Consider the following 23,767-nt stretch of genomic DNA (forward strand, 5'->3'; position numbering starts at 1 on the left):
AATCAATGGACACTGCTCAACGTGGACTAATGTTATTAGTGGAGTTCCTCAAGGTTCAGTGTTGGGTCCGTTGTTGTTTTCGGTGTTTATGAATGATATTGATGATGGGATATCAAGTTTAATGTCCAAGTTTGCAGATGATACAAAGGTTGGCAGGGTTGTCAAGGACACTACTGACGCTATGCTGCTGCAACAGGATCTGGAAAGGTTGAACAGATGGGCTGAGAGGTGGCAAATGAAGTTTAACATTGACAAATGTAAAGTACTGCATATGGGAAACAGTAACCCCAGAGCAACGTATCAACTCTGCGGTACCACACTGACAGTGGTGGAGAATGAAAAGGACCTGGGGGTAATTGTGCAGGGAGATATGAAGTTCTCTGAGCAGTGCAGACGAGCTGCAAGAGTAGCTCATGGTGTCTTGTCAATGATATACAGGAATTTTTCTAGCAGGGATAAGGAGGTGATTATTCCCTTGTATAAGGCAATGGTTAGGCCACATCTTGAGTACTGTATACAGGTCTGGAGGCCTCATTTCAAGAAGGATGTAGAGCTGCTGGAACGGGTACAGAGAAGGGCAACAAGATTAGTAAATGGAACAAAGGGTTGCTCTTACGAAGAAAGGCTTAAGTTTTGCAAATTACAGAGTCTGGAGACTAGGCACCGGCGAGGTGATCTGATAGAGGTGTATAAGGCCTTGAATGGTTTGAGCATGCTCAATGCCAATGGGATTCTTCATCTTTCTCAGAATAATCACCTCAGAGGGCATAAATTCAAATTGAGGAAGGACGGATGTCGGATAGATGTGCGGAAATTTGCCTTTGGCCAGCGGGTGGTTGGTTGGTGGAACCGACTTCCATCACTTGTTGTTGAAGTTGATAGCCTAAACAAATTTAAAGCTCAACTGGACAGGTATTTCGAACGAACGGAGGGGTGAAATGGGAGAGGGTTTTTTTTTTTTTTTTTTGGGCTGATGCTGAATAAGCTTGCTTTCTTACATCGTATGCCTCTACTAATGCTAATGCTAATGCTAATGCTACAATCCCATCAGTATCCTACAGGATTGATTCTCAAAGTTTAGTGACAAGATGTTCCCTTCTAGCTTGAAAAATTTCTGCAAACTCTCAAGTGTAGTAAAACTGTTTCCACGCTCTTATGTTTTTTCAGTTTTTAAGTGATTGAGTAACTTTTTAACATTATTTGTGGGCCTCTACCCTGGAGATCCTATATGAGCTCCCAGGGTTCAATGTGCTATGGTTCCTACAAATACTTTTTACAATATGTGCATCACTGTTTTATGAAAGATTTAAGCTAAAATATTTGTAATATTGCATGAACTCAGTTCATCATGTAAATATTAGAAAATTTTGCTGTGAAGAATCGGTTTTAGTGATTCAGTCATTGATCTTGCAGTTGTAGAGATTATAAGAAGCTTCTAATAATTAATAATTGCCAGGTATTGATTCATGTGAACAACTAGTTACCTTCCTGTCTAAGGTCTGGGTTGCCTCAATCCAGCTGCATCGGCGCTTCCGTAGCCAGGTGGGAAGGAGCAGCAGTGCGTAGCACACGCTTCTTGATTAGACCGGGGTTTGAGCCCGTCATCACCAAATACGGAGGATGCGGAAAGGTCAGGGAATTACCACCGCATATCCCGGAGCAATATGGCCTTAGTTGCTAATGCTCCTAAAAACCAAATAACAACAACAATCCAGCTGCAAAGCTTCAGCTTTTTTCTTCTGATTCTTATTATTTGTTTTTATATATATTTTATTATTTTATTCTGAAGCCTTTCTTACCAGAAAGGCTTCAGTTCTGAAAATTGCAGTGCCTGGAGACTAGACACCTGCAAGGAGATTTGATTGAGGTGTTTAAGGCTCAATGGATTTAGTAAGCTTAATGCTGATGCCATCCTTTCTCTTGTTTAGCCAGCACAAGGAGGGTGGCATAAATATAAATTGAGGTAGGATGGTTACAGGGTAGATATGCAGAAATTTGCCTTCATCCAGAGTGATCAGTTGTTTGGAACAAATTCCATCTGGTGTTATAGAGGTGGGTAGTTTGAATAAAGTAAAGGAAGAATTAGATAAACTATTAGAAGAGATGGACAGGTGATATGGGAATTGTTTGGTTTTCTTTTTGACCAGTGCTACAAAGCTTCCTTTCTTGTATCATCTGCCACTGTTAATACTAATATTATTCTCTTACAGCATTGTGATCCTGATTATTCCTGTGCATATGTTGTTCTGTATACAGACACAGAACTGAAAGGATATGGTCTTTCATTTACTATTGGCAAAGGAACTGAAGTTGGTAAGTGCATAGCTACGACTACTATTGAAATATACTGGTGTAGTTTGTTTTGAATTGTTTGATTTTTTAACTCTTTCATTCACTATTAGAAGATTACATACAGTATTTGATGGTAATGAAAATAAAACCTTTTAGTTTTATTTTTGTTAGTTATATTCATCGAAATAGTTTATTTTTTTATATATTTAAAAAAATATATATATTTATATCAGTGCAGCACCTGAAAACTTGGTTGATAGTATTATAGGGAAGTATTGTTTATTAAGATTCTCTCAATATTTAATTATATTATTTTTTTAATATCTGTATTTTATTTTGATTGTAGTTCTATACTTTTGTAGTTGTGAAAGCTGTGAAGACCTTGTCTCCATTAATTGTAGGACGTCAACTTAATAATATTTTCAAAAACTTTGCTGGCTTCTGGAGGGAGTTAACTAGTGATAGTCAGCTCAGATGGGTAGGTATGTTAAGCGAGGTTGCTTCCCAACAGCTGTATATTTATAAAAATATGCTTTGCAATTTTACATTATTTGTATTCTTAACAGAAATGTTTTGACATATAAAAATATGTGCAGTAGAATGTCTGATAATCAGGCATTTCAAAAGCTGTCAATCCCTTGAAACCAAAAGATATTTAAAATATACAGTTTTTCAGTGTGGAAAAATTTTCCAGAAAATTTGGATCGATTCACGGTGTTGCGACATTGTCCATCACTCTGAATGCTGTGTTACCGTCAAGCCAATGTTTTGCTTCAGTTTTTTTTCTTATAACCTAACTAATTCCCAAACCATTTTATTTTACTAAATTTTTTTGTCCTCTTATAAAATTACATGAAATCATTTCTACTGACCAAATGTAATTTTTTGCTTTATTTTCCACATAATTACCTTCATCTACATATTAAAATGGAGACTTATTTTCTTTCGAATTTACTGTTATGTAGTATTACTCATCTGTGGAAAATAGAAATGATTAAATATATAATACCATAAAATTAAAAATACTTTTTAATGCATATTTCTTTATATAACATGGAAGGTGTGATCAAACTTTTAGGGACTGACCTTGTGTCTTTAAATTGCCATGTTGTATTCTCCATATATTGCAAGGAAGCCACAGGCTTTTGCTGCACTGGCAAAAAAGAAAAACAACACAAGTAGATAAGATAAGAAAATGCAAATTATATACTTCCCTCCCCACATAGTAACTATCCAGTTGACCTTTGAATTGATTTATTCAAACTGTCAGCCTGAACTATCTGCTAAGGTAACTTGTTCCAGCAATCAACGACCCACTGGCTAAAAGAAAAGGTGTAATTTTCACTGTTATAAAGAATTCCACCTTTTTAGAACCTTATAAACCTCATTCAGGTCACCTCTGAGGTGCCTGGTTGTAAGGTCTGTAGCCCACATAATTGGAATCTTTCCTCGTATGGTTGTCCTTTTATCAATTTCACCATGTGAGTTACCCATTTTTGGACCCTTTGAAGAAGCTGTGTCTTTCTTCAGATGAGGTCTCCATGCTTGAACACAGTATTCTAAATTTCTAAATGTGGTTGTACAATTGCCTTATACAGTGGGATTATCCTCCCTGTCTTTGCAGGATAATATTCAATAAATCATAAATAGAACACCATGGGCTTTCCTGGCTGTCTGTTTACACTGCTCAGAAAACTTCGTATCTACCCATATTGTAACTCCCAGATCCTTTTCTTCCTCTGCTGTTTTTAATTCCACCCTACCAAGTGTATAATTTATTATGGGGTTGCTATTCCCCAAGTGTAAACCTTATATTTTGCTGTATTAAAACATAGCTGCCACTTCTCTTACCATTTTTGAAGTCTACTGAAGTCATCCTGTAGGAGCACTGCTTGTTCACCGATCATCAACAACTCTGTCAATCTTTACTTTAGCTGAAAATTTTGACATAATGCCTTCTATCCCTTCACTGATTTTGTTTATGAAAATCAGAAACAGCAGTGTGTTGTGAATTAATCACAACACTCTGCCTTTTGCCCTGCAGCCACCCAGCAGTCCATCTTAGAATCTTTCCAGTAGTTCCCACATGTTCTAGCTTATACAATAACTTCTCATGAGAGTCTGAGTCAAATGTTTTGCTAAAATCCAAATAAACTGTATTGAAATTGTTCCCTTCATCCAGCTCATGAGTAACTGTGTAAAATAGCCTGCTAAGTTGTTAAACATGATTTTCCCTTAACAAAACTATGCTGTGTGTCTTTCAGAATGCTATTTTTATCTAAATGTCCCTGGATTGCACTTTGAATCATTGCCTCTAAGATTTTCCATACCAGTGAAGTGAGACTACCTGGTCTGTAGTTATTGATTTCACTCTTGGAAACTGCTTTATGTACTGATGATATATTGGCACTTCTCTAATCCAAAGGAATCTCATCCTGTGTCCAAAGTTTCCCTCATAACTTTAATGGTACAATACACTCCCTGGCTGCCTCCCTCCCTCTCTTGAAATTACTATGTGCCAACACCTCTGGGAGCCTTATTTGCCTTTATGCTCAAAAGATTTTTTTTTTTAATAAACAGTCATCTGTAATTTCAAAATCATTGAACTTCACTCACTCAGCTTCTTCTCTGCATAAAGGGTCTTTCATTAATAAAAACAGATGCAAAATACCTATTCAGTTCATTCGCAACATCAGCCGGGTTATCTAAGATTTTCACCCAGTGCATAAGGATCCTATTTGATTTGCTTTTTTCTTCCTTGTACATACATGAAAAATTTTCTTGTCCCTATTCTTTACTCACTTAGCCAATGCTTTCTCATATACAGCCTTGGCCACCCTAATCTTATTTGCAGTACTGTTACAGATCAACTTGTAATGCTGTAGGCTTCAGTACTTTTCATTACTCTGTAACTATCCCATGCTATCTTTTTCTGCTTTGCCTGACCAGCTAGCTTCATGTTCATCCAGCTAGCTTCATGTTCATCCATTATCCAATTGTATAAGGCAATGGTCAGGCCACACCTTGAATACTGCATACAGGTCTGGAGGCCTCATTTTAGCAAGGATATGGAGCTGTTAGAATGAGTACAGAGAAGGGCAATGAGATTGGCTTCAGTTCTGGAAATTGCAGCATCTGAAGACTAGGCACTTGTGAGATGATCTGATTGAGGTGTTTAAGGCTTTGAATGGAATGAATGAGCTCAATGCTATGGGATTATTCCTCTTGCTCAGACCACACCCATGAGAGTGAACAAATTACAATTAAGGAAGGACAGTTGCAGAATGGGTGTGCAGAAGTTTGTCTTTAGCCAGCAGGTGATTAATTACTGGAACAAACTTCCATCTGCCAATCTTTACTTTGTTTGCAATTGTTGTTGTTGTGGAAGTTGATATCTTAAATAAATTCAAGGAAGAACTAGACAAACAAACAATTGCAGCAGTTTTTTTTTCTCCTTTGGCTGATGCTGTATAAGGTTACTTTCTTGCATCATTCGCTAATGCTAATGCTAATTTTGGCATCCTTCTCCTGCAATATTTTCTTAACGGTGGGTGTATATACTTGGCTTTCATGATTTTTGCTTTAAAAGTATTCTATAATAACATTCCATAATTACAGTTCCATTCTAACAAGTTTCAACTTGTTTTGATATGTTCAGTGATTCAGCTAGACATAAGTTACATGTGAATCGCCCAGTTATTTGCAGTGAGTTTGAATTAGCATGCATTGAATAGAAAGTGTTTTATGTTACATTTTAAAAGAAGTGATTTTACTGAACAGAGAATTTGTATCAAATTGTCTTTCATATTAGGGAAAAGTGCAGCAGGAACCCATGAAATATTAAAAACAGCTTTCACAGAAGATGCTGTGTCATTTGAATACTTGTCAGTGGTTTGTAAAGTTTAAAGAGGGCCTCGTACTTTGAAGATGACCTTTGCTCTGGCTGCACTTTATCTGCAAAGATATAATAAAGAGATCTTCAAATGTAAAGATATCTTTATGATGTGTTTTTTGTTGATTCACAGGGCATTGTTGATTATAATAAATTTTTCTGTTTATACTCGAGGATGGTCACTTCAGGTTAGAGGAATTCATGCGATAGAGAGAATACATGAACATTAACCATATTCAGCAGACATGTAGGCTTGAACTATGGTTACTCAATGTGTATGTATATTAGTACCCTAAGCACATGACCACTCCGCTATGGTGGCCTTTATGAATTTGTCCTGCATGGGCATATAGTAAACCAGGAATACTACAAAACAATTCTAAACTGATTGAAAGATGCTGTTTGGAGAAAAGAACCAGAAAAGTGGTCTTCAGGGAATTAACACTTGCATTGGGCAAACCCCCCCCCTGCATATTTACTGCTTTCCATTCAAGAATTTCTTCAAAGTACACCATTACTGTGGTTCCCCCCCATCTACCATGCCCATCAGATTTAACTCCCAGTGATCTGTTTTTGTTTCCCAAGTTTAAAGCTGCCTTGTAAGGTCACAGATTTGCAATGATTTTGGAATTGCAATGATTTTGCAATTCCAAAAAATATATTTTCAGTGATATTGGATAATTATGCACTCCCAAGAAGTTTATTGTAACAGGATTTACTGCAGTTATTTTATTTATCATGTGATGCTCTTTAGTATTATAATACTTATGGAATTTTTTTTTCCCTTTCTCTTAAACAGATTGGCCCAGAGAAAGGAGCCATTCATTTGGCAGCAGCTGCAATAATCAATGCTTTATGGGATATTTGGGCAAAAATTGAAGACAAACCTTTATGGAAACTGTTATCTGATATGGTAAGAAATTTAACTGTATGTTAGTTAAATTTAAATATGTTAGTTAAAAAAAACAAACTCTTCTAACCCACTTAAATTAACTCCAAAAGGTGTTACAGATGTTAAATAAAAAGAGCTTATTCCTCCTAAAAAGCTGAATAAACAAATTTATGTTATCAAGCCTGATGCTGTACTACAAATAAGCAGAACTTCCTAGAAGAAATAGCAATAACTGATAACTATTTGAAATACAGTGCCACTTTCCTAAGTGCAATTTCAGTAATTTTTGCAATCTCATCAACTGAAAGCCAGTCATTGCAGCAGTGATTTAAATTGCATGATCAGAGATGCCAAATGGCTTGGACTAAAAATTAGCTTTAAATAATCATCTTTCTGAAAGCTCAAAAAAAAAAAAAAAAAAAAAAAAAAAAAAAAAGAACATTTTAATGCAGAATTTAAGTCTGTTTGCAAAAAAAACCGAATTTCCTGATTCCACTTATGGTCAGGAGACCATAAATGATCTCCTGACTTATAGTGCCATATCAGGACAAATCATTATTGCAGTTGAATGGTGACAAATCCCTCTCTTGCAATATGTTGTTCCATTGCAGTTACCTTTACTTGTTGCAAAGTAATAGAAAAATCCATGAACTGGCAACTCTTACACTATCTCCAAATCTTGTGTCTGATCAATGATCGCCAATATGAATTCTACCAGTCTCGATTCACTGGTAGCATATTGGTTTATGTTAGTCATCTTTAGACAGATTCATTAGTAAGGTCCAGTAAAAGTCAAGCAGTTACCTTTGACATTTCAAAGCATTAAGTTCATCATGTTTGGAATAAAGGTCTTCTAAACAAATTCCCATCTCATGGTTGCACTCCATGTTTTGCAGTTAGGTCTCTTTGACCAAGTGCATTATTTGAGATGCCATCTACTATCATCTTGCTGCAGCTAATGGTAGTTGGCTCCATCTTCTTCTCAATTAATGCTGAAGTTCCTCAGGGTTCACTTCTTTCTCCCACTGTTTTCTTCTTTTATATCAGTGGTCATTTTTCATTAACTGGAAGTCATTGTTCATTGGTTTGTTGATCAAAGTTTGACAAACTTTTCCCTGCAAAGGTTTCTTAAACAGCCTCAACTTCTAAAATATCCACCACAAGTTCCCTAAATGCAGATCTCCTGGTAGTTCTCCAATGGGGCAAAGAAAACAGTTAATTTCAATCCTTCTAAAACTCAATGCTGTTTTATTTCTCACAAAAAAAAAAGAGTATACCAAAGAGTATTGAATGTACCACATCAATGACATTCAGATTTCTTGACAAGACCACATATCTCTATTGGGGATTAACCTGACTTTTAATCTCTCATGGTATGAGAACATCACAAATAATAAATGCTTCTGCTGTATCAAAAAAAAAAAAAAAAGCTGGCCTTTCTTTTTTATTTTTGGCATATTTATTCCAAACAGCTCTTGCCCAAATTTGTAAAAATCCTAAATCTACCATACCCTAGAATATTGTTCCCATATCTGGACTGGAGTTTCCAAAACCTCTCTCAAATTCCTTGACTCTGTTCAAAAGTGAACAGTCAGGATAATTAATGTTATTCTCAGGAAGTGTCTCTAACCTATGTCTCATAGACATTTAGTCTCTGCTGCATGCATTTTTTTATAGATACTTCCACAGGCACTATTCATGATGTCAGTCTCAACCATTCATGGAGGCAACTTATTCCAGTAATTGAGTATAAACTTTATAGTCATCATTTGCATACTTTTGCTTTCTTTCAACTATTTTTTTTCAACACCCTGAGCAATTAGTTTACCAAGGGCAGGAGTGTCTATTTCTATCCTAATTCCTTACCAAATTTTGCTCAATGTTAGCAAAAACTGCTATGCAGTTGCGTGTGCTACTTCACATAACATTTAGATCAAATGAATATGTGCAGGTGAAAAAAAAAAGCAAAACTGTGTGTGTGTGTGTGTGTGTGTGTGTGTGTGTGTGTGTGTGTGTGTGTGTGTGTGTGTGTGTGTGTGTGTGTATAAGCCCAAATTAGATAAATTAATATAATAAGCCTTACATGGGAAAAAGTTACTTTGCAAGGGACTTTGTCGAGGGCTAAACCCCTACAAAATATCCAACCCATGTTAGGCTGAGCCATCGGTTTCTGTTATCATCTGCCTGTATGCCATGGCCAAAAAGTCCATAATAATGGAATATTCCTTTAAGTTAAAATTAAATGCAGGCAAGCAATTATAAGTCTGGCCTACCATATAGGGAGTATGTCTAAACCATAATTTGGTAGAATACAGGCTGGATGATATTTAGCCCGACCGATCGCTGCAACATTATAAGCACAACTGAGAACTGATTAATATTTGCTGAAGAACGGCTAAATAGCTAATGTTCTCCTTTTGTTAGCTATTTAGCTGTTCTTCAGCAAATATTAATCAGTTCTCAGTTGTGCTTATAATGTTGCAGCGATCGGTCGGGCTAAATATCATCCAGCCTGTATTCTACCAAATTACGGTTTAGACATACTCCCTATATGGTAGGCCAGACTTATAATTGCTTGCCTGCATTTAATTTTAACTTAAAGGAATATTCCATTATTATGGACTTTTTGGCCACGGCATACAGGCAGATGATAAAAGAAACCGATGGCTCAGCCTATGTGGGAAACCACAGGTGGCGCCTGACCCTAATACTATGCACACTATGGCTCAGCCTAACATGGGTTGGATATTTTGTAGGGGTTTAGCCCTCGACAAAGTCCCTTGCAAAATAACTTTTTCCCATGTAAGGCTTATTATATTAATTATCGTATTATTATCTATGTCTTTTCATGTATACCGGGTGTACATTTGGCTTGAGGCTACTGCGATTTTCAAACCAGGGAGGACATTTACATTACACTATAATTTATCTAATTAGGGCTTACATACCGTCCGATGTAATGTTCTATCGCTTGATGGCATTAATCGGTTTGTTCTATGTATAACAGTTAAATATTAAGTTAATTTTATAATTCAAACTCTGTATTATTTGGATTATATATATATATTTATTTATTTAAGGTGATAGCTTTTATTCAGTGTGCAAATTTTATTATTTTCAGTCGCCAGAGCAGCTTGTATCCACAATAGATTTCAGATACATGTAAGTTTAATTTATAATATTTGTTTAAATAATTTCAGCTTTACATTACTTTATTTTCAGTAAGTTTATTTAAAGTATATTATACAAAAACTGATGTCAACCAAGCAGCTATTATGATTAAGCAACTAGTGGGTAAGCTTGAAAATTATTTAAACTCTGTCACATTAGCATTACATTAGTACAGGCATATGATGCAAGAAAGCAAACTTATACAGCATCAGCCAGAAAAAAAAAAAAAAAAAAACTTCCCATTTCACCCATCCATTCATTTATAATTAAAAAGGCTGCATATGAGTGTATTAAATGGTTGGGAATGATAATGAGAATGTCATTAGACTCCAAGATTTCCTTGGATCGGAGAAGTGCCAATGTCAGCCTCAATTCCCCAAAGGTGATACTAAAGAGGAGGTAAGTAACTATAGGCCAGTGAGTTTGACTTGTTGTTATTTGGTTTTTAGGAGCATTAGCAACTAAGGCCATATTGCTCTGGGGATATGCGGTGGTCATGGTCTCGAATCCCGGTCTAATCAAGAAGTGTGTGCTACGCACTGCTACTTCTGCCCACCAGGCACCGAGTTTGACTTCTGTGGTAGGGAAGATCATGCCATTTATGGTTAAGGAGGGCATTCAACAAGAATGGTGTGTGTTTAATAGATCCTAATATAGGTTTGTTAAGGGAAGGTCATGTTGGATCAATCTGGTAGGTAGACTTTAGTAAAGTTTTTGATACTGTCACTCATGGCGGATTGCTTATATACTGGATGAAGTTGGAATAACTGGTTAAGAGCCACACTGGATCTCAGGCTGCCCCAAAGATGAGAGAAGAGAGAGAGAGAGAGAGAGAGAGAGAGAGAGAGAGAGAGAGAGAGAGAGAGAGAGAGAGAGAGAGATTCATAAATGGCCAGTCTTCAGAATAGACTAGTGGGGGATTCTCTGTGTTGGATCTCTGTTGTTTCTAATTGTCATAAATGATATTGGTGAAGATATCCAAGGAAAGCTGTTATTGAAGTTTGCTGATTTGAAGATGGAAAGGGTGGTTAACAATTAGACTTGGGTTGGTTGCATATATGGTCTGAAAAATAGCAACTAAAGTGCAGAAGTAACTTCTGCACCTTCAGGAAAGGCTTAGATGTTTTGATTCAAACTTACATTAAATTTTCCCCTCAGTTTAAACAGGCATATGCTAGGAAGGCATGTGGTGTCCTGTCCATGATTTATAAGACTTTTGCTAATAGGGAGAAGGACATCATTATCCCTCTACACAAGATAATGGTTAGTCCATATTTGAATTATTGTATTCAGATCCGGAGACCAGCATTTCAAAAAAGAGATATAGAATTCCTGGAGGGGTTCAAAGGAAGGTGAGTAAATTAACAATCAGTGCAAATTGATGTATATAGGCAGAATAACTTAGAAGGTGTGAACTGCAAAGTTTGACAACTAACAACTAGACATCTAAGGGAGATCTGATTGAGGTATATTAAGCACTGAAAGGGTTGAGCGAAATGAATGAGGAAGAGCTGTTTCTCCCTCATGAGACAAGAAACAGGAGACCCAAATATAAAATCTTGGGGAAAGAGAACATATTGCCATTCTGTTGCTCCACAAGCAGAAGAAACAGGAGAACTTGGTAAAAGTGTGATAACATTGAAATCAGCTAATAATTGCCAGTTATTGTCGTATGTTTGAAAGCATTCAATATTGGGACGTACCCTCATAAGGTTTCTTCATTTTAACAGAATGAGTTATTCAAAGCTTGGTATTTTGCCCTATTAATAAAACTGCCTTTAAACTTACTTCAGATCAATTAATGAGTGGCTACTGTTCTTCAGGTTTATGCTCAAATCCCAATTCTTCTAGCAATTCACTATGTCTGGTCATGCACAAGGGAACCTGTATTACATAAAGTGCTGTGATGGATTCCTTAATTTACATTCTTTCTAAATATGGAAATTTTTGTACCATCAGCTATAAAACTCCTTAGCATTAGCAAAGGTACATGATGCAAGAAAGCAAGCTTATAAAATCATCAGCAAAAAAAAAAAAAAAAACCACCCTTATTTCACCTATCCACTCACTCCAAATGTTTGTCAAGTTCTGCCATGAATCTATTTAAGCTATCAACTTCTACAACGACAGATGTAAGTTTGTTCCAGCAATCAACCACCCGCTGGCTAAAGGCAAACTTTCACACATCTATCCTAAAACCGTCTTTCCTCAATCTAAATTTATGCCTTCTCAGGTGATTATTTTGAGCAAGAGGAATAATCTCATCAGCATTGAGCGTGCTCAAACCATTCAAGGCTTTATACACCTCAATCAGATCACCTCGCAGATGCCTAGTCTCCAGACACTGTAATTTGCAAAACTTAAGACTTTCTTTGTAAGGGCAACCTTTTGTACCATTCACTAATCTTGTTGTCCTTTTCTGTACTCGTTCCAACCAGCTCTACATCCTTCTTAAAATGAGGCCTCCAGACCTGTATACAGTACTCAAGGTGTAGCCTGATCATTGCCTTATACAAGGCGATAATCACCTCCTTATCCCTGCTAGAAAAATTCATGTATATCATTGACAAGATACCATGAGCTACTCTTGCAGACCGTCTGCACTGCTCAGAAAACTTCATATCTGCCTGCACAATTACCTCCAGGTCCTTTTCATTCTCTTTCTCTGTCAGTGTGGTACCACAGAGATGATACGTTACTCTGGGATTACTGCTTCCTATATGTAGTACTTTACATTTGTCAATGTTAAACTTCATTTGCCACCTCTCAGCCCATCTGCTCAACTTTTCTAGATCCTGTTGCAGCAGTGTACTGTCATTAGTGTCCTGGACAACCCTGCCAACCTTTGTATCGTCTGCAAACTTGGACATTAAGCTTGATATACCATCATCAATATTATTTATAAATACAGAAAACAACAATGGACCCAACACTGAACCCTGAGGGACTCCACTAATAACATTAGTCCACTAAGAGCAGTGTCCATTGATTACCACTCTCTGTCTTCTCCCACTCAACCATCCCTTTATCCATAGCAGCAATTTTCCTCCAGTGCCACACTGCTCTAATTCGTGCAGCAGTCTTCCATGTGCAACAGTATCAAAGGCTTTTCTAAGATCTAAATATATGATATCAAAGTTATTCTTTGCATCCAGTTCCTTTGTGACTACATCATAGTATCCAATCAAATTAGTCACACAACACTTCCCCTTAACAAACCCATGGTGTGTCTGAGCTATAATTGAAGTCTTGTCTAGATGATCCTGCAATGCTTCTTTAACCAGTGCCTCCATTAATTTCCCTGGAACAGAAGTTAAACTAACAGGTCTGTAATTGCCTGTGTCTCCCTTTGATCCTCCTCCTTTGTAGATTGGGGTCACATTTGCACATCTCTAGTCCATGGATACCTCCCCTGAGTCCAGGGAAGCTCTCATAATTAGGGCTAAGGGTTTGCTTACTTCTTTTGTTGCCTCCTTCAATATAACTGGATATATTCCATCCACCCCGGGTGCCTTTCTTGTGTTTATCTTCAACAATTTCTCCTCCACTTTACTCTCAGTTATTACAAGATTATCTAGCTTACTGCCAGAGTTGAATACACCTCTGGCATTCCCCTCCCTGAATAACACCTCATGTGTGAATGTCGATGCAAAATATTCATTCAGTATGTTAGCTTCCTGAGCAGAATCATCAACAGTTGAACCATCGATATCATCTGATGGTTCAACTGATTCATCCCCTTCCTTCTAGAGTTTACTTAAGTAAAGAACTCTTTGCTGTTTTTCTTTGCATCCTTTGCCAAAGATTTCTCATAATTTGCCTTAACCTGCCTAACCTCCTATGTAACTTGGTTATAGACCAGCTTATATCTATCATAGGCTTCTGTGTCACATGTTAATTTATATGTATCCCATGCATTTTTCTTCTCTGTTACATGTCCAATGAGTTTATCTGACATCCATTTAGGCCAAAATCTTGAACAATATTTCTTTGTTGGTATGAAAAGCCTAGTGGCTTCCAAGATTAATTCTTTGAATGCTTCCCATTTTGAATTTGCTGTTGGTAACATCATCAGTTGGTCCCACTGTATAGAATTTAAATAGTGTCTCAGATCACTATAGTCATCTTTATGAAAGCAAAAGCCTTCCCCTTTACCCTTGACAGTTACCTCTTTGAGTAAATCCCACTTCAGCACACTGTGATCACTGCCACATAGTGGTTCCTTTATCTGCAGATTCTTGATGCACGAATAATCACTACTGATAATCAGATCAAGAGTACTTCCTCTAGTTGCCTCCTGAACATGCTGCTGTAGAAAACAATCATCCAATAAATCCACAAAAGCCTTGCTAGTGTGTGAGTGACCAACCCACAAATTCCATTCAATATCCGGGAAATTAAAATCTCCTATTAGAAGACACTCTAATTTACTGGCTCACTATTTCTCTGCACAATTGTATATTATACTCATCAGATTCATTAGGCCTATAACACACACCTACTCTCATTTTTCCTTTCCCAATGCTTATGTCACACCAAACAGACTCAACATTGCATTGTCCACCAACATCAATTGGATGCACTTCCTTAGATTTTATGTGTTTCTTAACTAACAGCATAACCCCTCCTCCCTTCCTGTCCTATCTATCCTTTCTGTACACATTGTACTCCCCAAATTCTAGTTCTGCACTTCTTATGTCTGTGTGACACCATGTTTCTGATATCCCAACAGTATCTGCCTTTGATGTCTTGACTAGCACTTCAAGCTCATCGAATTTATTAACTATACTACTAGCATTCGTGTATGTATAAGTATACATGCACCTGTTTCTACTCTTAGTTACCCTAACACAGCCAATGTATTTACTTGTTCCACTATGACTCCCAGCAGTCCTGGAAATTCCCATTGCCTTGCTTTCCAGGCTAATGCTCAATTGCATTTCAATAGAGGTAGTGCAAGAATCACTTTTACCTCTGCCAGCAGCTACTGTTAATCTATTAGTCCGTGTATCCCCCCAAGCTAGCAGTTTTCCGACCCACCTAACAGTCCTCGATACCATCAGCAAATATTCTTGCACCCTTTCTATTTAAGTGTATCCCATCCCTGTAGAAGCAGTCACTCCTGTTAACAAGCACAGACCAGGCTGAGAAAAATTGTACCCCTTGAGCCTTGCACAATCTCTCCAGGGCCGAATTGATTGACAAGGCTCTCATCATATACTCCCTCCTATCGTGTCTGGGCAGAATTGCAGGCACTTTCAAATTCAGCCCTATCTCACGACTTTTTTTCAGCATTGTCTTGTACTGCCGGTCTCCTACTCTTAATATCATTAGTGCAAATGTGTACAATATCACCCTTTGTGGTGCAAGAATATTTGCTGATGCTATCGAGGCAATGTTAGGTAGGTCGGAAAACTGCTAGCTTGGGGGGGGGGGGATACAAGAACTAATAGATTAACAGTAGCCACTGGCAGTGGTGAAAGTGATTCTTGCACTGCTTCTATTGGAATGAGCAGAAGCCTGGAAAACAAGATGCAGGATATTTCAGAGACTGCTGGGAGTATATGGTACAAGTAAACACATGGGCTGTGTTAAGGTAGCTAAGAATAGGAACAGGTGCATGTATACTTGCGTGTACACCAATGCTAGGAGTTTGGAAAATAAATTTGATGAATTTGAGATATTGCTCAAAGCATCAAAGGCGGATATTGTTGGGATATCAGAGATGTGGTGTCACACAGATATAAGGAATGCAGAACTGGAATTTGGGGAGTACGTCTACAGAAAGGATAGGAAGGGAGGAGGGGTTATGCTATTAGTTAAGAAACACATAAAATCCAAGGAAGTGAAGCCAGTCGAAATCGCTGGACAGTGCAGTGTCGAATTAGTTTGGTGTGACATAAGCATTGGGAGATCAAAATTGAGAGTAGGAGTGTGCTATAGGCCTAATGACTCTGATGAATATAATAAGAAACTCTACAGGGAAATAGAGTGGGCCAGTAAATCAGACAGTCTTATAATAGGGGATTTTAATTTCCCAGATATTGACTGGAATTTGTGGGTTGGTCACTCACACACTAGCAAAGCTTTTGTGGATTTATTGGATGATTGTTTTCTACACCAGCATGTTCGGGAAGCAACTAGAGGGAGTAATACTCTTGATTTGATTATCAGTAGTGATTCTTCATGCATCAAGAATCTGCAGATAAAGGAACCACTAGGTGGCAGTGATCACAGTATGCTGAAGTGGGATTTACTCACAGAGGTAACTACCAACAGGGGTAAAGGGAAGGGTTATTACTTTCGTAAAGGCGACTATGATGGTCTGACACAGTATTTAAATACTATACAGTGGGATGAACTGATGATGTTACCAACAGCAAATTCAAAATGGGAAGCACTCAAAGAACTTATCTTGGAAGCTACTAGGCTTTACATGCCAACTAAGAAATACTGTTCAAGGTGTAGGCCTAAATGGATGATGTCAGATGAACTAAGGAGACATATGGCAGAGAAGAAAAATGCATGGGATACATAAAAATTAATGGGTGACATGGAAGCCTATGATAATTATAAGTTTATCTGTAACCAAGTTACACAGGAGGTTAGGCAGGTGAAGGCAGATTACGAGAAATCTTTGGCAAGGGATGCAAAGAAAAACAGCAAAGAGTTTTTTACTTATGTAAAATCTTGAAGGAAGGGGATGAATCAGATTGGTCCACTTGATATTGATGGTTCAACTTTTGTGATCCTGCTCAGGTAGCTAACAAACTAAATTAATATTTTGCATCAACATTCACACATGAGGAGTTATTCAGTGAGGGGGAATGCCAGAGGTGTATTCAACTCTGGCAGTAAGCTAGATAATCTTGTAATAACTGAGAGTAAAGTGGAGGAGAAATTGTTGAAGATAAACACAAGAAAGGCACCTGGGGTGGATGGGATCTATCCAGTTATATTAAAGGAGGCAGCAAAGGAAGAAAGCAAACCCTTAGCCATAATGCAAATCCTTGGACTCAGGGGAGGTACCCATAGACTGGAGATCTGCAAATGTGATCCCAATTCACAAAGGAGGATCAAAGGCTGACAAGTAATTATAGACCTGTGAGTTAGCATTAGCATTAGTAGAGGCATTTGATGCAAGAAAACAAGCTTATGCAGCATCAGCCAAAAAAAAAAAAAAAAAAAAAAAAAAACCACTCCCATTTCACCCCTCTGTTCGTTCAAAATACCTGTCCAGCTGAGCCTTAAACTTATTTAGGCTATCAACTTCCATGACAAGGGATGGAAGTCTGTTCCACCAACCAACCACTCGCTGGCTAAAGACAAATTTCCGCACGTCTATCCTACATCTCTCTTTCCTCAATTTGAATTTATGTCCTCTCAGGTGATTATTCTGAGCGAGAGGAAGAATCCCATCAGCATTGAGCATGCTCAAACCATTCAATGCTTTATACACCTCTATCAGATCACCTCGCTGGTGCCTAGTCTCCAGACACTGTAATTTGCAAATCTTAAGCCTTTCTTCGTAAGAGCACCCCTTTGTTCCATTCACTAATCTTGTTGCCCTTCTCTGTACTCGTTCCAGCAGCTCTACATCCTTCTTGAAATGAGGCCTCCAGGCCTGTATACAGTACTCTAGGTGTGGCCTGACTATTGCCTTATACAAGGGAATAATCACCTCCTTATCCCTGCTAGTAAAATTCCTATATATCATTGACAATACACCATGAGCTACTCTTGCAGCCCGTCTGCACTGCTCAGAGAACTTCATATCTGCCTGCACAACCACCTTGAACAGAGTTTAACTTCTGTTCAAGGAAAATTAATGGAGGCACTAGTTAAAGAAGCACTGCAGGATCATTTAGACAAGACTTCAGTTATAGCTCGGACACAGCATGGTTTTGTTAAGGGGAAGTCTTGCCTGACCAATTTGACTGGATACTATGATGCAGTCACTAAGAACTGGATGCAGGGAATAACTTTGATATTATATACTTGGATCTTAGAAATACTTTTGATACTGTTGCACATGGAAGACTGCTGCACAAATTGGAGCAGTGTGGCATTGGAGGCAAATTGCTGCTATGGATAAAGGGGTAGTTGAGGGGGAGAAGACAGAGAGTGGTAATCAATGGACACTGCTCATCGTGAACTAATGTTATTAGTGGAGTCTCTCGGGGTTCAGTGTTAGGTCCATTATTGTTTTCTGTATTTATAAATAATATTGATGACAGTATATCAAGCTTAATGTCCAAGTTTGCAGATGATACAAAGGTTGGCACGGTTGTTAAGGACACTACTGATGTTATGCTGCTGCAACAGGATCTGGAACATTGGAGCAGATGGGCTGAGAGGTGGCAAATGAAGTTTAATGTTGACAAATGTAAAGTACTACCTATGGGAAACAGCAACTCCAGAACAACATATCAACTCTGTGGTACTACACTGACAGTGGTAGAGAATGAAAAGGACCTGGGGGTAATTGTGCAGGCAAATATGAAGCTTTCTGAGCAGTGCAGACGGGCTGCAAGAGTAGCTTATAGTGTCTTATCAATGATATACAGGAATTTTCTAGCAGGGATAAGGAGGTGATTATTCCCTTGTATAATCACCTTATCACCTTGTATAATCACAATAAACAGCAACTCCAGAACAACATATCAACTCTGTGGTACTACACTGACAGTGGTAGAGAATGAAAAGGACCTGGGGGTAATTGTGCAGGCAAATATGAAGCTTTCTGAGCAGTGCAGACGGGCTGCAAGAGTAGCTTATAGTGTCTTATCAATGATATACAGGAATTTTCTAGCAGGGATAAGGAGGTGATTATTCCCTTGTATAAGGCATTGGTCAGGCCACACCTTGAGTACTGTATACAGGTCTGGAGGCCTCATTTCAAGAAGGATGTAGAGGTGCTGGATCGAGTACAGAGAAGGGCAACAAGATTAGTGAATGGAACAAAGGGTTGCTCTTACAAAGAAAGGCTTAAGTTTTGCAAATTACAGTGTCTGGAGACTAGGCACCTGCGAGGTGATCTGATAGAGTTGTATAAAGCCTTGAATGGTTTGAGCATGCTCAATGCTGATGGGATTCTTCCTCTTGCTCAGAATAATCACCTGAGAGGGCATAAATTCAAATTGAGGAAAGACAGATGTAGGATAGACGTGCGGAAATTTGCCTTTAGCCAGCGGGGTTGTTGGTTGGTGGAACAGACTTCCATCCCTTGTTGTGGAAGTTGATAGCCTAAATAAATTTATGGCTCAGCTGGACAGGTATTTTGAACGAACGGAAGGGTGAAGTGGAAGTTTTTTTTTTTTTTTTTTTTTTGTCTTTGGCAGACATACCCTGGTCCTGTTCAATATATCCTTTTTGCAGAATATGTTCCCCATTTCCCTGACAATAGAGTCACCTGTAACAGCTAGTTCCTTTGGGATCAGCGCATTCTGCCTTGAGGGTTGCTGCTGTGTTGCATGATATTCAAGTGCAAGCACTGGCATTGATGTGGGCAGCTGAGAGCTTGATGGGCCCCTCAATTTAAATCATTCGAGGGCATCCATCCTGTCCTTCAAGCTCTCATATAAGCCCATAACAATGCCGAGTTGGTGCCTGATTTCCTTGCACTCTTTACATCGCACGCACACACAAAGACATTCTCCTTTGCAATATCATGTCCCATTCCTAATTGCTCCACAAACATCAAACAAGCAGTGCATTTCAACAGACTGTGATTCAGAGGACAACTGCCCCCCCCCCTCAGTTCTCCCCTGTGCCACAGCACTTCCACTAGTTTGAGCCTTTTGCTTTGCTGCTCTGGTCTGAGTCATAATTTCTATTGAAGTTCAATAAAATTCCAATACAAAATATAACCCTAAGTCTATATCCCAATGCAGTTATAACACTATATATATATATATTTTGGTATCGAATATTATCTCCAAGTTACGTTTGTAATAACTAGGTCGCTATATTTATTTAGTTAAAAAAGTACAATTCAATTGACAATGAAATTTAATAAGATTAATAAATTTTACTGATTAATTGATACTACTATACTTGCTACCTAGTTTTCCGTTAAACCTTACGCTAGCACACGTATCTTATAACAATGGCGGCAAGTTACGAACGGTTAATCTACGGACACGAGGTATTATTTACTTTCCAAATCGTGCTATCTAAATCTAAAATAAATCACGGAGCTTGACTAGGTCTATAAGCTACTTATAGAAAATAATTTAATCTAACAATTAAGTGAATAAAGCGGCTAAGTATAATTAAAAACTTTTTGTTCGCAGGAGCTGCAAAACCTGTCCACACGTGGATTTGATACCCTTACCAATACTAAGTAATAACATACAAAATCTCAATCTAAATTCAATTTAAACTAAAGTATTGTTACTAGGAATATAATGCAACTCTAAAAAATAAATTAATATTCCAATTTAAGTCAATAAAAAAGCAAAAACTTCTCTTTTGCTGGAGCCGTAAAAACTTTGCCTGTTCACATGTACTCTCGCACCCACTCTCAGGTGCGAGAGTACATGTGAATGAGAGTACAAGGTAATTCTGTAATACATAAAGTGTTGTGCAGTATTCCTTAATTTACATTTTTTCTGAATATGGAAATTTTTGTACCATCAGCTATAAAACTCCTTTCTTAGCCTTGATGCAAATATTTCTTCCCGTGATTAATTTAAATCACACACTAGTTTGTTAAGCTCACTGTTCAGTTAGTTTGCTTTTTTTGCTACTCTGTAGAATGTAATTTGAATCTTTTATTGAATTCTCATCTTCTTTGCTGGAAATGGGAAGTTTTTTGTAATTAATTGAAATAATTCAACTACAGACAATGCAGGAGTAGATCCTTTTTCTCCATGCAGGATTAGCTTCATTGCAGAATCAACTTTTGGATATTCTAATTTATTTGTACTTGAAAAATCTGAAATTTTTATAAGACAAAAGTAGCTGGTTGGTTCATGCCATATCGTAGAAATAGCTTCCATCCATTTAATGAAGTTTAAACAAAACAATATGTTCCATACATGTGTTTCCCAGTTGCTATGTTTATCTTCCAGGTGGCACCCAAAGCACAGGTAGATGTGATTTTGCCATGAACTCTCTACATACACATGTATAAATTATTCATTGAATTTGCACAGCCATAATGGTGCCATTTTCTATAATGATTCTCAGAAATTTGTAAAACTATATAAAAAAAACAAAACAAAGGTAATAAAACTCACAACCAGCCTTAATTTCTTCCTACATCGTTTATTTATTTCATCCATATTCAATAATTGTTACTTATTTTCTAATGTTATGTGTGTGGTTTTTTTTTTGTTGTTGTATAAAACTGGCATGCTGCAAAATCTGTCTCAAGTATTTGGAATTAAAAAAAGAGAGTTATCAGTTTCCTTTTATATTACCAAAACCCCACTGACAAAAATCCCAGTATTGTTACTTATTTCTCCTGCATGCCATACTGTTTATTTCTAAGGACTCTGCGAAAAGTGCAATTATTATTTAGTTGTAATGCAGCATCCTCACCACCCACACAGCCTATTTTGATTGTTATTTTCATTAATGCAGGGTAGTGGCTAGCCACCTTATCAGTGCGGAACCTAACAATTTAGTAAACATTTTAAATCACATTATGAGCAATATTAAATGGTATGAAAAGCAAAGTTTAAATAAGTGAGCTGTCAGAGAACTACTTCCCACTAAAACATAAGTAGGCAAGTTCAGTTTAATCCAGAGCTTAAGCCTCTTTGCATTAAAATAGAATTTCCTTGTGAAAAAAAAAGTACTATGAAGATTAAAATCTTCATAGTAGCAGGGTTTTGACAACAGGGTGTTGTAATGAGTTGCCATACAAATAAATTCATGAGCAGCATAATTGCTCCTTATTTGTAATGTATGCCATTATTGGAATATACATGGATAAACAGATTAATATAAAAAAAATTTCATAAAGTGATTTCACTTCACTGTTTTTTACTTATAATTGTAAATAAAAATTTAAAACGTTTTTTTTTTTTTTAATGCCTGGAGAAATTGTAGAGAGGAAGAAAAATTGTTATCAATTTATATTATTTGATTTTACTAGGTTTTAGCCATTCAAAAAAATTCTTATTTATTTAACTTAAGCAGTTATATTTCACAAGGAGGGTTATCAAGTAATTCTTTAAAAATTGTTTTGCTTTAATTAAATGCCATTTTTTAAAATGTAGAAAAAAATTATAAATAAAGGAATCTTAAAAATTTTTTTGACTGTTTCAGTTCAGATGTTTTAAGTGAAAAGGAAGCACTTGGTATGTGAGTTTTGTTTGCCATTTCTCTTTGAGCGATGCTTTGCTTTCTCCTTTTCATAGCGTATATTTCATAAAAACTTTGGTAGAAAACTTTTATTTTTAAAATTTGGTTAAATTGTTTTAATTAATGCTTCATCTTCCTTATCTTTCCAGCAATTTGTTGCCAACTAATTCTGAAATCTGCTTGCCAGCTGTACCATTTTACTGTCTTCTGTGTATATTTTATTTCTTAATGCTTACTTCTTGAAAAATCTCTGAATATTGCTTTTTGCAATCTCTTCCCTTGTGGGCAGCACAATTGTCATAATCACCATTCTCCTACACCAGTTGGAAAAAGCCTGAGTTCAAATTCTGTCAGTGATATGAGAAATGTTTTTTATGAACTTTTTTTTCATAACTTGGCTGAGTTAGTTGGTCTCAAGCAATGGTCGCATGGCTTTTTTTCCTTCTAGAAACTCAGCCTTTTTGTCCAGAAAACTGACCAAAGAATACATGAAATTACAGACACAATATAGTTATTTTTTATTTTTTTATTTTTTGATTTGGTAGTTGTTGGCGCATCGGCTTCTGTGGCCATATTGCACCTCCCAAGGTTTGTGCAGTATTTTGATCCAAGCCCGAGGGGGAATCGAACCCGCGACTTTTGGGTTGCCGGGCAGGTACTTTACCCACTCGGCTAGCCCGGTCGGCCAATATAGTTATGACTCATAGCCTTAGTTGCTTTGGCACTTAACGTGCACATTATCATCACTATCCCTTCCACAATTTTTCTTTTGTCTTTTTCTCTATGCACTCTTATTTCCTGAGTCTTTTTAAAATTTATGTTCCTTTTCAAGATGTTTTGTCTGTTCTACTTATTAACTTTATTCTCAGTCCTGTCAACATATATTTCCTACTTTTGCTTTCTGATATCATTACTTCCTGTACTCATATCTTTATTATTCTCCTGCTTTTTGTAATGCTTCAAATATCTTGTAAAATGCTGAATTAGTTATTTTAACTAATTTCTTTATAAATAATTATAAATATTAATTGTTTACAATTAAGTTTCAAATAATTTTATATTTTATTTAAAGCATTTATTTATAAGAAGCCATTTTAATTAATTTTATTATTTAATTTGTTCTTAATTCTCAAGTTAATTCATTTGGATTTCATAACAGAAATATTTTTCTCCTTTATGAAGTTGAATTTATTCAGTTTTATAAT

The 23,767-nt window shown here is 37.0% G+C and overlaps 1 protein-coding gene across 1 annotated transcript in view; it reads left to right on the forward strand.

Moving 5' to 3' along the window:
* Nucleotides 1-23,767, forward strand: part of LOC150087557 (mitochondrial enolase superfamily member 1-like) — a 94,596-nt gene that overhangs the window by 29,206 nt on the left and 41,623 nt on the right. The window contains exons 2-6 of the mRNA XM_090372122.1: nucleotides 2,211-2,313; nucleotides 2,655-2,770; nucleotides 6,984-7,097; nucleotides 10,198-10,238; nucleotides 22,527-22,558. Coding sequence (XP_090228248.1) covers nucleotides 2,211-2,313; nucleotides 2,655-2,770; nucleotides 6,984-7,097; nucleotides 10,198-10,238; nucleotides 22,527-22,558 — 406 coding nt within the window. The remainder of the gene's footprint in view (nucleotides 1-2,210; nucleotides 2,314-2,654; nucleotides 2,771-6,983; nucleotides 7,098-10,197; nucleotides 10,239-22,526; nucleotides 22,559-23,767) is intronic.

This window comes from Mastigoproctus giganteus, chromosome 4, assembly GCF_048544385.1.
Source record: "Mastigoproctus giganteus isolate SK-2022 chromosome 4, ASM4854438v1, whole genome shotgun sequence".
Lineage (NCBI taxonomy): Eukaryota > Metazoa > Arthropoda > Arachnida > Uropygi > Thelyphonidae > Mastigoproctus > Mastigoproctus giganteus.